General features: G+C 40.5%; 1 protein-coding gene across 9 annotated transcripts in view; it reads left to right on the forward strand.

The window, feature by feature from the left end:
- The first annotated feature begins 2593 nt into the window (after positions 1 to 2593).
- Positions 2594 to 14851, forward strand: part of TUB (TUB bipartite transcription factor) — a 253141-nt gene continuing 240883 nt past the window's right edge. For 4 of the 9 annotated variants that reach the window (XM_074954963.1, XM_074954971.1, XM_074954968.1 and 1 more), the window contains exon 1: positions 2594 to 2840. In XM_074954963.1, the coding sequence (XP_074811064.1) occupies positions 2785 to 2840 (56 nt within the window). In that variant the 5' untranslated portion in view covers positions 2594 to 2784. The remainder of the gene's footprint in view (positions 2841 to 14851) is intronic. The other 5 variants (XM_074954964.1, XM_074954967.1, XM_074954972.1 and 2 more) reach the window with 2 other exon arrangements.

Consider the following 14851-nt stretch of genomic DNA (forward strand, 5'->3'; position numbering starts at 1 on the left):
TTTAGACACTATGTGTTTGCTCCTGGAAAGATCCATGAGCTCTGATAAATTAAACAATCTACAGGCCTAGCAATGGAGGTGAGAAATGCTGTGTGTGGATATGATGCAGGGTGACTGGCTTGGATTCACTGTTGCAATCTGCAATAGTGTGATGGAAGTGGGGAGAGGGAGAATGACTGCTTTAAAATCATGATGAGGGGTGCAATATGCACCCCAGGAAGCCTTCCTGGCTCTTGAAACAGAGACTATGAACATTGGTGTAATATAAGGGGGGCAAAGAGATATTCAAGTCATCCATCTCCCAAGGAACAAAGAAACCAGCACTTTGATTCTGTGAGGGCTGGATCCTGGCTGCAACAACCAGTCATGCCGGAGATTGCTAACAACTTGATGTGCCTAAGAAACTGTTAGACAAAGCTATAACTTGCTAGAATTAAATTTTACACTAGAAAACATGTTTTTTTGTTTTGTTTGTAGCCCTTCCATATCCCTTTCACTCTAAATCACTTAAATCTATGTTTTGTTAATAAAAATGATTTATAATATTATTATTGTTTTACTACGAATCCTCACAGTGCTGCGTATTAAGATGGAGTGTAAAACCCCAGCTGAGCTAACAAGCTGTTGTGTGTACTGGCTCTTTGGAGGCAGCAAACTTGGTGCTACCTCTGTGAGTATCCAGTAAGAGGGACTGGACACTGCGAGAGAGACTGTTTTGAGGAGACTCAGGACCAGAAGGGCTGTTGCAATCACCCTGCAAGGAAGACCTGGGCTGGTGGAAGACAGGGTGAGGCCATTTGTGCTGGGAGCAGGCTGCTGGTGTCAGGGATCTGAGCCAAAGCTGCACAGCACAGAGGCAACCAGGGTGACAGGGCAGGCAGTGACACAACCCCTTACTGGTCTGGGTGAACCCCCAAAGTGTCACATTTCCAGAGCAAGTCAGAACTGGAATGCAAGATGTCTTTCTTCCAGCCCATGCTTAGTCCACAGACAACGTTGGCCCCTCCATAAATTGTGGCTACAAACCATGCTAACTGCTTAGCAGAGGAGCCGGCTTAGTGGGGAGGAAGCTTGCAGTGGCCTAGCCCCACTTGCCCTTCAGTCGTCATTGGTGATCTGGTGGCACTGCTACCCACAGCTGTGAAACAGCCTGCGGTTCTTCTAAAATCAAGGGACTTTTGGCCAGACGTTTCATGGGTCCCACAGGCCAGCTCTGGACACTGTGAATATCCCACGATCTTCAGAAAGATTCACAGACGAACTTTCCTAGCAATAAGTTTGTTTCTGATGCTTTCCCCGTAGGAAATGACTACAGACTGTCTGCTGTTGGTATGGAAACTTGGAACATCCCTGCCATTTCCAGGGCCCTAAAACCTTGGGGTGGAGGAAGTTGATTTCATCGGTTTTGTAGGCCTCAAAGGCTGCCTCTACTCAGAGCTGAATGACATTTTAAGAAGTTCGTTGCAAACTCATTTCTGTCACTGAAGTCCAGCTTTATGGATAGCGTCATTAATGTTGGCACTACAAACTATACTGAAGGGGTGGGAAGAAATGCTCTTTCTGCTTGGAAAAGCCATCCAGAGGGTTCATTTTAAACAGTTATTCCTGATGTGTGAGCTACGCCAGCCCGATCTCAGCCCCTTGCAATGACTTAGTGTTAGTCAGCAAGCTGGTGGGGGGAGTGAGACAGCCCTAAATGACAGAGCTCACTTTCAGAAGTGACGCCTTCCTGAAGCAAATGACTGCTTTCTGAGACTGGGGACTTCAGCTCCCACATTGTAGTTTTATACGTTTGTAAAGTGGAATCTCATGGTGGCATGGAATCTTTTCCCATCCTGAGGCAGTCGTGGCAGACTGCTACAAATGTGCTGACTGTCCTGTAGGAAACATGGGAAGATCTGCCTTCTCCCTAGTATGCTTGCACTGTATGAAACAAGTGATGGAAGTGTAACATGCCACACATTTTGAAGAATTTCCACTATAATCCCAGAATGAGGAGAGCTGATGCATGCTGAGCAAGGGCCTGATCCCTTTGACCTCAATGGACTTTGGATCAGGACCCTATAAACTGGCTCTTTTCCTCTGAAACAGATGTGACGGTTGTGCTTAGGTATGTTTTTAAGTGGGATCTTCCTGCGAGGGAGGGATGGTCATCTTTGCAAAGCTGTCACAGGGAATGATGACACTGAGGTTTGAGGTCTGTAGTTCTGTACATAGAGGATTTGATTATTGCCTGTTTGAAGGATAATGTTTGAAAGACCCAGGGATTAGGCTATTGGACAGGGGAAGGGTGATGTCAGAAAGATGGAGCTGTATCTGTGGAAACAAGAATAAATAAAAAAGAAATTGTGCTGTAGCAGGAGGTACATGAACCACTTCTATTCATCCCCGTTTACAGAATATCTTTAAAGCACCTGAGCACTATTACATTGCTTTCAGCTGAACACAGCTGTGCCGAACAACCTGCTGAAAGCATCCTCCTGGTGTTTGCACAGAACATAAACTAAAGCCTGAGAGCAATCCTCACCTCCTGAAAAGACAATGGTACATTCCTTAGATTGCGAGTCCCAACTGAATCAGTGGCTGTGCATTTGATTCTGGTCCCACCTTGCATGGCTGTAGGTATCATTCAGCATCCTTGCCGTCGGTTGGTTTTCAGAGGCAGGTGTCTTCTTTTTAAAACAACCTTCTTGTCCATCCCTCTCATTAATTCTCACAGACAATCAGTGGCTGTGTGCAGGAGAAGCAAGAGATAACAGAAGTGCAGCAGCTGACACCCAGAGAATGGATGGTGTCAGTAGCAACAGGACAATGTCATACAGTAGATGGAGTTATGACAGGTATTGTATGTCTTAATTTTTTTACCTTGCTTCTTTTTGCTATTGATAAGCAAGGCAAAGCAAGTAGAAACTGAATCTGAGATCCCCTATTTTTGCCTTTAAAATCTGAATGATACTTTCAGAATATAGGTCTTCTAATTATATAGGCATGGCTTTTTCTGTTAGACTGGATGTTGCTTTGAAAATTAGAATGTTTGTTTCATCTATCTATTCTCGCAGAAAGTGGGTTTATTTTCACCCGGGTAGCACAAGATTATTTTATTATTTGATGTGGGGAGAGTCATTAGCTATTTGCATACAGATATTTCCTGGACTTTTTCAGCAAACACTTTGATCATTAGTTTGAAATACAATGACGAATGAGACAATTGTTCATACAGACCTATGAAAAGAGGCATTTGCTTGTCGATTTCCATTCAGAGTTGATACCTGGGAATTAAATAATTTAAAATGCTAGAGCCTGAGATGTGCAGGTTTTCAGGACTTCAAGTGTTTGTGGTTGTGGTGGAATAGTGATACTTTCAGACAAGAAATTTGAAAAATTCTATATAACAAATGTGCAACAAAGAGCTGGAAAATGCTGGTTTAGGTGTCCCAATGAGGCAGTTATAAATGCTTAGACTGTATTTGTGTCAAGATGCAACTATTTACATTTTTTATTCCTCCACCACAGAATGTGTAATGGTAAAATTTTGTCCCATTAATTTTCTTTTTATGTGGCTACAAGGTAACTTGCACAAGTAGAATTGAGCACGATTCATGATTATGACTGGATAGGTCTTTTAATAAAATACCCCCACACTTCTAAAAACAATCTTTAAATCTGTAAATTGTACACTTGGGACTGGATTTATGTTCTAATAGGGCTGTTACTACAGTGAGTCAGTGTGACAAAAACAATCAGAAATAATCCTTGAAAGGTTTATGAACTGAAAAAACAATGCATTGAATGGCACCCACATTGCCTGTGTGTGTAAGGTCACATGGTTTATACACACATACACGGCGTGTACTCATTAACTTCGTGACTGAAAATCCTATATACATCAATAGAAGATATATGAATATCATTTTGTGTGTGTCACAAAATGTATTCCAGATCATGTGGAGGAGAGTGGAAATGTGTGTATATGTATGTCTATATATAGGTATATTTATGCAAACACACATACGAAAGGATGAGTTATACAACATGTTGTGTTCGTATGCATATACTCCTGCCCCCCCATAGAAAGCAGACACTTTCTTGTCTCTTATGCCATGTCCTAAGTAAAAGCGTCACAGCACCATTATATACTTGATTCTATTCCATGTATGCCAAGTTTTGCAGCTGTTGTTATACCTTAATCCCATCGTGTATGTAACAGAAATTTCAAGAGAATTAGTCTTTAGATGTGTTTTCTTTGTGGCAGTGTGTTTGCTTTAACCACATTTACAGCTTTAGAGTCAGTTATCCAGTTCACTGTCACAGAAATGAAAACTGAAAAGTCTCTATTGCTATTTATTAGCATTGCATTCAGTATGTGTGCTGTACTAATTTCTGCCTGGCTTCTTTGCTCTCTGCATTATATTTTGGGGAAGAAATGCAATATTTCCATGTCTCAATTGCACAGCTTCCAGATTGTTATGAAAAATTTCAGAAACACAAGGTATATGAGCCAATGCCTGTGTAATTTATTCTCTCCCAGTTGCTAATGCTGGAAGGTTGAGGAATGAATTGCTGCTTTTTCAACCGTATCTCTTTGCTGAAAAATGGTGCACAGTTGTTTTTGTACATTGAAACTGTCTTCCTACATCTATCTACAAGAAGATGCCCAGTACAATTATAAAATAGATTACTCCTCTCTAATATAAGAAACCTCATTGTGCTGTTTGTATTTGAGGCACTGTACATGATCCATTTTTGTTGATCTCATTGAATGCAAAAAAAAAAAAAAAAAAAGCTGTCGGGAGGAGATTACTTATTTCTGTTAGCATAAAAACACCTCAAGGAATAAGCAGGTTCTAGTCATGCTAATATAGTGTCCTTTGTTCCTGTGGCTATTTTGGTTTGCTTGTTACATTTATACAAATGACCAACCAGGCTGGAAGTTAATGAGGAATTGCTCAACATAGGTCTGTGCCGTTTCCCCTTTTGCAAGTGAGAAATGCACCAAACATAAGTATACAGTGTGTTCCAAATGTACTCTTTTTATAGACTTTCCCCAACTCCCCCATTTTTACATCGATCTTACATTTTCCTTCAGTTGTGCCTCTTGGAATTTCTACCCCAAGCATTCAAAAATCATGAGTCAGGTCCCCCCAAAAGCAAGAGACTGTCGTAAAGATCATTACACTTAAAAACCCCGGGAGGTATTTTTTAATTTGCCTTTTGAATACTTAGGGTGCAGTCAGGTCATATTGTCAAGCTTTTCTCTGCAACCAAGAGGGCGAGAAAACGACTTTAAAAAACCCCAAAAGCTGTGATTCTCCTTTAATCACTTGCCAACAGGAACTGGGGCTTTAAGAAACAAACTAAATATGTGAGACTCATGATGAAATCATGAGAGTTGGACACCTGGTGTAGGGGGAAGTTAAAGTTCTTCTAGTCCTGGTAACTAACGTATAACTTATTTCTACTCCTGGGGAGGCAGCGTGACCTTAGTCAAGTCACCTCACCACTCTCTGCCTTGGTTTCCCCATCTGTAAAATGGAGATACTGATCTAATTTGTAAAGCACTTTGAAATCTGCTGATGAATAGCACTATACAACCCTTAGGTATTATTATTGCTCCTTCCAAAACTATCAAAAAGTAAAATAAACTCCACAATATATTTCAGTGAGGAGAGGAAAGAGAAGAGACCTGTTACTAAATTACTGCCAATTATCATGAAACATTGACTGGCTATCCTGGTAACTTCTTGTTCCCACGATAAGTGGACCACCGTACCGCAAAAATATAAAGGCTCTTTTAAAAAAAACACATGCAACAAACCTTACGTGATTGACTCTAGGTCTTTGCTATTCTGTAAGAAACATTTTACGGTAAATAATGTGTATGAAAAGTCAGTCTAGTGATCTGAGCAGAGTCAAGCCAGGAACTCCTGAGTTCCAATCTCAGTTTGGACACTGTCTCCTGTGATCTTGTGATCCTGGGTCAGGGTATGCCTGAACTGCAATCACAGAGCATAATTGCAGCACATGTAGACATACCTGAGCTAGCTTTAATTTAGCTAGCTTGGGTACTGAAGTAGTGAAGCCACAGCTGCATAGGCTAGCTGCCTGCGTAATTACCCAGGGTTCCGGGCAGAATTGTATAGCCCACATGAAAGCCCGGGCTGCTGCAGTTTCACTGTTCCAGTACCTGAGCGAAGTACATTAAAGCTAGCTTGGGTATGGCTACATGAACTGTCAGCACACTCGGACTTCAGTGTAAACATTCTTTCTGTTTCCCCATCTGTAAAATGGGATAACAATACTTATCTCCCTCCTAAGGAGGTTAGGAAGATTAGTTAATGTTTGTGGAGCTCTGTATGTGATAGTTATTGTGACATTTCTCATTCTTTTTACTCTGGATTTCGCTATGCTCTGTGCTCTTTTATATTTTATTTTAAGTTAGCAAGCTTAAAGAGTGATTTCAGAGAGAGAAGAAGAGAGGTCTTCAGAGGTAGTACTAGAGCAATAATCAACCTTAATAGGTTTCCTTCCCACGTCTACTTAATCATAGGGGTTTTCCCTGCTGTGAATTTTGGTTAGGTCTCATGGTGCATGCAATAGCTTTGTAGATAGGGGACTCCTTTTGAAGTTAGCTGTGATGTGATGTCAGAGAGTTTTTAGGAGATATTAAAATTATATATAGGTTCCGGCTAGAATGTCTGAAATGGGAGATTTCCAGTAGCAGTGGGGTTGGCAGCAGTAAGGCAGGGATAGGCGTATCGGTCTCCCCAAATGACATGATTTGGGATTCGAATGCAAGATCCAGCTCTGCCATTGACTCACTGAGGGACCTCACACAAGGCACTTCTTCTTTAAGTCTCAGTTTCCCTATATGTAAAACAAGGCTTTTCATACTTACTCTCTTCACAGGGGTGTTGTTGGGATGAGTTAATATTTGCACAGTACTCTGAACAATCAGTGCTGAGTATTGCTATTACCACATTTAAATATCACCATTTGTTTTCTGTTGGGGATAAACAACAGTAAGTATTTTGATCATCAAAAGCTGCTGTACCTACTTTAATCATGGGACAACTTAATTCTTATTGTGGGTATTCATCTGCAAATTTTTAGTCAGTTTTTTCAAATTTAGTCATTGGAATTACAATTTACAAACTCCTTACCCACTACTTTGAAGAATTACTCCATAGAAACAGTACTGCTAATTCCTGTGTGTGCCCTATGGACTAGCTCCCAACTGTTCCTCCTTTAGGAAAGATGTCATTTTAGTGGTAAACCTATCTCTGTTCCACATCCATCTTGTGGTAACCTCACATTACTGTAAATGAACTTTGTAATACCAAGATATAGACCAGGGTGGACAAAAATTGATGATTGAAAAAACAATAAGATGTAAAAAAAAATTTTGTATTTTTTAAATTTAAACGCATTTTTCATTTAAAAAAATAAGCCTGTTTAAAATTAAAATTCAAATAAACAATTTGTGTTTAAGGCCTAAAATCATTTAAATTAAATTAAAAAAAATTAAGCGGGGCATGTTTGCTGATGAAGTTTTAAAGGAAGTCAAACCACTGTACTAATCCAAGCCACAGGCTAAGCACCTGAATCCACAATTTGTTGAAGTGCTAAACCAGCTTCTGACAGCAATAGCAGGTATTTTCTTCTTTTCAGTTTATTCAACAAGTTCAGTTCAATGACTAGTTCATTCAAAGATAAGAAACTAATTGGAAATTGGGGAAAAAGGAAAGCTTGTTTTCCTCTCCCATTCTATGAATAAAAATGAGGTTTGAGAGGATGGGGTCTACTAGTTCTAAAATCTTGAAGGACATGGTGACTAGAAACAATCAGTTCATTAACTACAGATGATGATAGTTCTTTTTATTATTTATTTTGTATTATTGTAGCACCTAAGAACCTAGTCATGGCCAGGATATACTACTTCCTTTTTTTAATAATCAATTTTAAATGCAAAACATGGTTTAATAAATTTTTTTCCTTAGGATACAGAACATTTAAGGTAGCTTCATTTAACTAATAACAATTTTAAAAAGTGGGTTCGGTGCATTTTTAATTGAAGTCCAATTTTCATTTAAAGGGAGCTTGATACAAACCCCAAGCAAAAAATTAATAATCTAGTAACTAAAAAATGTATAATTCAACACTTTGTGGCATTAAAAATTTAAATATTAAGAATCTGAATAAATGTATGTTAAGCTATAGAATAGCTTAAATAAATGTGTATAGATAAATGTATCCTCCTCATCAGCGAAAAGAAGTTCCATGTTTAGTGTAATGGCTATATTTAGTTGCAAGTCAACGTGTTAATAGTTACCAACCAGTGAGAATCAACCTTTCTTTTGGAAAATAGTGTACAAATGCAAAACAACATTAAAATGGATACTTTAAAATCAAGGTTTCCTGCTTACTGATTTAAATCATGGTTAAAATCGGTGATTTAAATTGCTGTAATTTAAATCAATCCACCCTGTTATAGACCATGGTTTTTGCTAAAAGAAATTAATCCCAGATTGTCTAAAATTTCTTGTACCAATCATTTAATGTCCTTCAGTTCAGATGTTGTCCCAAATCATTGTACTAGATGGTGTGTGTGTGTGTGTGTGTGTGTGTGTGTGTGTGTGTGCGCGCGCGCGCATGTGAGAGAGAGAGATTCAATTCAGGGCTTGATTCAGGAAGGAAAGTTGTGTGTAGTATCACAAGCATACAACATCAGACGTTTTTCTCCAGGGATCTTTCTTTAATTACAGATTGTAAAGAGCCTGATGCTGCAGTATTTGGAAATCTAAAACACGAATGGAGGTCTGGGTCCAAAATATGCAGTTCCCATAGGGACTGGAGCAATTAATTTAAAGAGGCACTCCAAGTACTTACATATTAGCTATCAATTTTTGAGCACATTAAAAAGAGGAGGGGAGGAACCATAACACCAAGCTAGCAGTCATCTGCACTGGTTACTGAAAATGTACAGGTTTATACCCATTCACTGCCATCTGCAATTAAATAAAAACTTGCTATAAAAGAATCAGAGCGGCTGCTCAGAGAAATAAAGCACAACTCCATTTGTCATGTGGTACACAAACTATTTTAAATAAAATACAAGTGTCCACGTTTCCAGGAACTTGGAGGAGAGTTTGGCATTTCTGAAGTGGGCTGATTACTTGTTAGGAGAGAAGGAAGTACAGTCGTACCCACAGGACACTCATTCTTAGAATGACTTACTCACAATATGCACTGAGTTCTGATTCTACCTGAACTAGGCTGTCAGCCTGTTTCCCAAGCTTTCACATTTCTGTTGCATAGAAAAACCCTGGTCCCAGGTCAAAGCTAAACCTATTCTACCATCAGCTCTCCTTCAGTTCTCCATGCTGAGCATGCTTTTGGCCAGGACTATCTTTGGTTCTAAACAATTTTGCTTCCCTCTCCTTGCCAATCTGTCTAGGATTGTCTTTCTAATAGAAGATCAGATTTTGCCCGCATCACTGACACGATGTGGTTCTTCTCTCTGCAAGAAGTTGCCGCTGAAACCAGTGGGACTAGTTACACAGTAAGGCCTTAAAATGTACACTGGTTTAAATAAATCAGTATTAAAATCTAGTTAAGCTGGGGCAAGCCTCTGTTGTAGACTCCAATTGGTTTTACCTTTGATTATATCAAATCAATTTAAATCCGTAAATTAATTTACCAGTGCAAGCTAAATCAATATCAGCAAGGACTGAACTGCTTCATGTATGTATATATTTGGGGATTGCACTCTTAACTAGATAGAATTTGAAATTGATTTAGTTAAACTGATGCATTTTTCCATTAGACAAGGCCCAAGTTACCACTAATTGTGGTAAAAAAAAAAACAGTGGTGAAAAGAGCCATTTCATTAGATTACAGTTTGAAAGAGTCTTCTCCTTTTTGCCGCAAAAGGTGTGCCAGTGTTGAGCTATTAATTTGGTTAACTCCAACACGGTCAGGACACACCGAACTTCTCCCAGTGGCCTTTGTTTAACCCTTTCATGGCACATTTATTATTCATGCAATACTGCATTTCTTTAACTCCCCTCTGCCACATGAATATTTTATTTATGCATTTACATTTAAAACAATAAAAAATATGCCTGTCCAAGGCCCTAGGTGCCCGGACACAACTTTAACAATGTAATAAATACAGTGAATTCCCAGCAGCATTAAACTAATCCACTCAATAGCAACTCAGCCAGCCAGACACATACAGGGTATGTCTACACAGCCATTTTCAGCCCCTCAGCCCAAGCCCTGCAAGCCTGAGTCAACTGATCCAGGCTCTGAGACTAGGTGCTGTGGAATGTTTGTTGCAATCTATATGTGCCCATTGAAACTCCTGTCCACTCCTTCATTGCTGTGGGAAGCACATCCTCAGCCCTTTCAAAAAACCTGATTGAACAGGAGTCTTTTGCAGCTTGCTCAGAAAGTCACCAGATTCGGGCTCTCTTTGTTGGAGTAGGGAGTTCCTGAAGCCCTTGCAGAGATTGTCCTGAAAGCAGCCCTCTTTTTATAGTGAGGGGGATCCAGCTCAGACACCCCTGCTGATGGCAGCTATGTCGGTATGGCATGGGGAACGAGGCAGTTCCTCAAGTAGGGCTTTATAGGTCATAACTAACCATCAAATTCAAAGACAACCAATATTGCTGTATCAGAAAACAAACATTTTTCCAGGTTTTACTTTATAATATTTTCTTGCTGTAATTTGAGGAAAAGAATATAGTTATATATGTCAGTTTGTTTTTAAAAATTAGCAGAGTCAAGAAATTGTTACAGAAATATTTTTGTAGTGGAGCTTCACGGTTCCACGAATTAATCTGAGGAAGGTGGCAGTTTAGCAGTTTCCCCCTCCCTCTGCATTTAAAAACCAGGTTTCTAGGTAAACCTCTTTTTCCCTTTGGTCTGTGGATCTCTGCCATGCTGGGTCAGCTATTCGAATCGTAGCATTTTGGAATGAGTTAATTGGTTTAGGAGAGTCGTGTCTCCTCTACCAACTGGCGATTGTGATTTGTGCTGCAACTAAGAAACAGGTCATCAGCCCTTTGTATCTCTCTTATTCAGCATTGATTTTTTTTTGGAAAATTGAACAAACACTGATGGATTATCTGAACTCCCCGACCTCTTTCCAAAATGTACTAATTTTTGGACAAGTCCTCCATAAGTGACACAATCTTCACATTTCATTACAAGTTGGGATTTAAACGTAATGCTTTTAGGGTACACTTTAGAAACTGCAAGTTTACTCGATCACAAGCCTTTTCCATATCTAATAGAAATAGATTAGTTAGGTTGATGAAACTGGTTGAATCATTTCTCCCCCCCCCCCTCCCCCAAAAAAAAGAAAAAAAAGAAAAAGAAAACAATCAGGTCCAGAACTCTATGAACGTAGTCTGGTAACTGCCTATTTAACACACGACCTATTTTATCTCTGAAAATCTATCTAGGCAGTATTTTTCAGTCTATTTGAGAAGACTGAAGCGTGATGCTTAGTGTGTTGATTTAACCAAGAGATCACAGTTGGATAGGTCTCTTCCAAGTTGCAATAGTGCTACTATTTGGGCCTCACTCCAGGTACTGAGGATCGCTTACTCTTTTCACTTCTCATTAAAGATCTCTGACAGTTGTGCTCTGAACTCTGGGGGAAACCATCCAGGCTTGTAGATTTACTGTGTTAAGTGATTTAATGATCTCTCTAACATCGTCAGGTATAAATGCTCCTGGTCTATCTGATCTATTTTAGGGAGCTTTGCATTAATTCTATAATCTTTTATTTGTTTGGGATGTGCGGGCATAAAGCCTCCTGTAGAAATTTGTAAATGTCTCACGTATATCCTTTGGACTTGAAAATGATGATGGTTAATGATTTGGTTTCTTCCAGACTGGAGGTCTGGTTTTTATTAGCTTGTATATTTTTTTTAGTCCATTAGCAAGTAGCCTATCACTTTTGTCGCTTTTTTCATAATACCATTGTTGTTTTGTAAATCTGATAGCCTTTTCAGTTTATAGCAGGTTTAATTTACCTCTAGCTTCAATTAGGCTCTGGTACAAGCTCTGGGATTGATTTGTCTGATGTATTATTAAGTCTTTCTACTTTCAAGAGGTTCTGGTGTCTCTTCTTTTCCAACCTTGATATTTTAGGATTAATCGCTTAATAAGTTATTCCTGAGTTCCAGAGAGTGTTCTTTTTAACCTGGCTCACGTTCTTTTTTTCTGAAGTGTAATTTCTTCTCTAATGTTATGGATTCTCTTCTGAGCACATAAGAAAGAAATGTTTAATCTCCATATGTTTTAGGTGTACCCTCAGTTTCTAATGAGAAGCCAGTTGGCGCATGATTGGACCAGCACATACACCCTAGTTTAGCCACAATAGTGTTATTAAACATGGATTTGGAAATTAATAGCATATCAATTCATGTATGTATTTGCTGTGGAATTGAATAAAAGGAATAGTCTCTTTCATTTGCAGTGAGGCATCTTCAGGAGTCACACCAATCATGTGTACCTACTAGTAGGTTTAGCTCCTTGCCTGACTGTTTCTCTCGCTGTTTTGGTGTCTGATCTGTCTACCTTTAGGATCCGGGCACAGCTATGACCCCACCCACTGTCACAATATCCCCTTCTCCAAATTCTTCCAAGAGTTGGGAGAATTTTTTTTTTGAAAAAGAGCAGTTGACCTCTGCTGCAAGGGATAGATGCTTCCCAAAGTTAGTATTTTGGTTCCAATTGCATCTTTAATCAACAAGCATTTACCATCTTAGCCTATGGTTATTATTATGAATAATAGTGTTTACTTTTGTGGTGCCTAAGGGCCAGCCAAGAATGGGTCTCTACTCTGCTAGGTGCTGTACAAATACAGACTTGGTCTACACTTAAGTTAGGTCAACATAGCTATGATGATTGGGGTGTGGGGAAACATCCCCCCCCACACACACACACTGTTGCAGGAACGCCATCTCCTTAAATCAAGTTAGCTACAAAGTTCAAAGCCCCCTTCCGTCAATACAGCTGCATCTACTTAGGGGGTTATGTTGGCGGAGTTATATTGGTCAGAGGTGTGGGTTTTTTTTAGATCCCTGACCAACATAACTCCTAGAGCAGATGCAGCTGTGTTGATGGAAGAGGGCTTCAGCTCTCCTCTACCTGTGCCCAGCTCCTACTCCCCACAGAGGGCTCTGCTGTCCAGGTGGCACTGCTACCTGGGTCCTGATGTTGCCTGGCTCCAGGTCTGGCCTGGGCTCCGAGAGGCTCCAGCCCCTGCACTCCACTGAGTGGTCCTGGCTGCAGAGTCCTCAGCTCCCTCTGTGCTGACCCAATGCCAAGTGCTTTCCTCCTGGGACCAGCACTAACACCTGCCAGCTCGGAGGACACTTTGCAGCCAGGGAGGGAAAGGAGTCGCCTGGCCTGGGACTGGCAGAAGTACCAGAAATGTGGAAGAAGCATCTTTATGTTAGTTAGGGCAGATGTCTTCAGCAAACTGCAGCCTAGCAGCTGAACTGTTATGGTGCTGCCAAGAACAAGTCTGTGTTCAGGCTCATTCACTTTGACAGCTGGTCTTGTGCTCATTTAGAATTGCAGTGTTGATGAACAAGTGCAGGCGGGCTTCATTTGAAGGTTTGTCTGGACTGAGACTAAGTGATGGAAGAAGGTATGAGAGGATAGTAGCAATACGAAAAGACATTCACCAAGGAGTAGTTCCCATCTGAGATTAAGAAAGGGGCCTGCCATCAATAACAGATTATTACTAGCATTAGCCTTATTTATTATTTATATCGAGGTAGCAGCTAGGAGCTCCAGTGAGGGATTGGGGCCCCATGGTGCTAGTCACTGTGCAAACATATACAAAAGACAGTCCTTGTCCAAAGAGCTTACAATCTAACTGTAAGACAGGAGACAACAATTGGATACAGATAAACGGACAAAGGAGCACAAGGAAATCATGTAACAATGCTGGTCAGCATGCAAGGCAATGGTCTCAGCTCACCAGCAGCCTAGCCATTGTCAAGTGTTTTGTAGGCATCACAACAGAGGAGAGATTTACGAAGGGACTTGACACAGGACAATGAGGAGGTTTTGCAGATATTTATGAGAAGCTCCTCCCATGTGTAAGGGGAAATGTTGAAGAAAACATGAAGATGTTTGTAACAAGGGGGTGGTGATGATGTCTGGTGTTAATGGCAGGGCAGATGCAGGAGCCAACATCTTGGTTGCGTAAGAGAGAGATTGGGTTGGATGGGATAGGTGAAAGTGCAAACAAGTAGTTTGTGTTTGTGATGGAGGACAGGGAGGAAGGATAGAGTGTACTAGTTACAAGATTCCTCCAGGAAGAGGTAATTAGAGATTTTGGCAAGAATGGTTTCAGTGGAGTGTGAGAAGCGGAAGCTGTATTGGAGCTGGGCCTAGGTAGGATGGAATTGGAGAAGTGGAACACCAGACAACAATTGTAGAAAGTGTGTTCAATGAACTTAAAAATGAGAGGGAGAAGGCAGATGAGGCCTTAATGGAAGAGGCAAGTGGGGTCAGTGTGGGGTGGTTAAGATGAGAGGCTGAGGAGAAAGGTAAGGGAGGAGATGAGAGGGGACGTGAGGGAGATGGGATGCGGTTATTGGGTAAAGTGGCGGGATTAGAAGGGGAGAGCAGATGGAAAAACTTCTGCATCTATGGCAGGGAAGAAGAAGGAAGAAGTTGGAGGAGGAGAAGAGAAGATGGGCGGGGTGGCAGTGGTCACATAAGTTTTGTAATTTTTTTCCTTTGAAGAAATCAGTCCAACTTTTGCAGAGAGAAGTGGAGGGGTGGGTGGGTGTGTGTGTGTGTGTGTGTGTGTATGAGA

This window comes from Natator depressus, chromosome 6 (assembly GCF_965152275.1).
Source record: "Natator depressus isolate rNatDep1 chromosome 6, rNatDep2.hap1, whole genome shotgun sequence".
NCBI lineage: Eukaryota > Metazoa > Chordata > Testudines > Cheloniidae > Natator > Natator depressus.